Consider the following 1,224-nt stretch of genomic DNA (forward strand, 5'->3'; position numbering starts at 1 on the left):
ATTCTTACTAAATAATCTATTCTTACTAAATAATCCATTCTTACTAAATAATCTATTCTTACTAAATAATCCATTCTTACTAAATAATCTATTCTTACTAAATAATCCATTCTTACTAAATAATCTATTCTTACTCTATCTCTCTCTCACTGAGTTCACCTGCATGGTAATGACTTTATTCTATAATTTTCTATATGAAACATCGTAGTTTTGATTTCGTCACGTCATTGTTAACATTATAAACATATATATACATGTATATATATTATAATGTTATTTTTTATTAGATTTGTTCTGTCTCTTCCTTGATTAAACTCAACAGTTTTGTTCACTCTTTGTCCTTGCTCATAGATTATGATCGAGGGTGTTCCAAAGAATCATTCTGATCCTTCCAGGATTTTTCGTGGGTATATAGCCCTGGATGATATCCGGTTCGAGTCTCTTTCTGGTGGTGCTTCTAATTGTTTAGGTAAGTGTAGAAGTCTGTTGAAGTTCTTTAATATCAATTACTCTAGCAACTGATATAAAAGAAAAAACATTTAACACCAAAAGAATGGTAGCACGTATTGTAGTAATGAGTAATATCTCAAACACACTGCAAATAGAATGTAAATAAAACTTTATACACACTGCAAATAGAATGTAAATAAAACTTTATACACACTGCAAATAGAATGTAAATAAAACTTGATAAACACTTTATACACACTGCAAATAGAATGTAAATAAAACTTGATAAACACTTTATACACACTGCAAATAGAATGTAAATAAAACTTTATAAACACTTTATACACACTGCAAATAGAATGTAAATAAAACTTGATAAACACTTTATACACACTGCAAATAGAATTTAAATAATACTTGATAAACACTTTTCAAACACACTGCAAATATAATGTAAATAATACCTGATAAACACTTTATACACACTGCAAATATAATGTAATTAAAACTTTATAAACACTTTATACACACTGCAAATATAATGTAAATAAAACTTTATAAACACTTTATACACACTGCAAATAGAAAATAAATAAAACTTGATAAACACTTTATACACACTGCAAATAGAATGTAAATAAAACTTTATAAACACTTTATACACACTGCAAATAGAATGTAATTAAAACTTTATAAACACTTTATACACACTGCAAATATAATGTACATAAAACTTTATAAACACTTTATACACACTGCAAAGAGAGTGTAAAT

General features: G+C 26.2%; 1 protein-coding gene across 1 annotated transcript in view; it reads left to right on the forward strand.

Moving 5' to 3' along the window:
* LOC111083979 (MAM and LDL-receptor class A domain-containing protein 1-like) overlaps window positions 1–1,224 on the forward strand; it is a gene marked incomplete at its 5' end in the record, with an annotated part of 11,600 nt that overhangs the window by 4,845 nt on the left and 5,531 nt on the right. The window contains one exon of the mRNA XM_022380739.1: window positions 352–514. Coding sequence (XP_022236447.1) covers window positions 352–514 — 163 coding nt within the window. The remainder of the gene's footprint in view (window positions 1–351; window positions 515–1,224) is intronic.

The sequence above is a fragment of the Limulus polyphemus genome, unplaced genomic scaffold, assembly GCF_000517525.1.
Source record: "Limulus polyphemus unplaced genomic scaffold, Limulus_polyphemus-2.1.2 Scaffold12564, whole genome shotgun sequence".
NCBI lineage: Eukaryota > Metazoa > Arthropoda > Merostomata > Xiphosura > Limulidae > Limulus > Limulus polyphemus.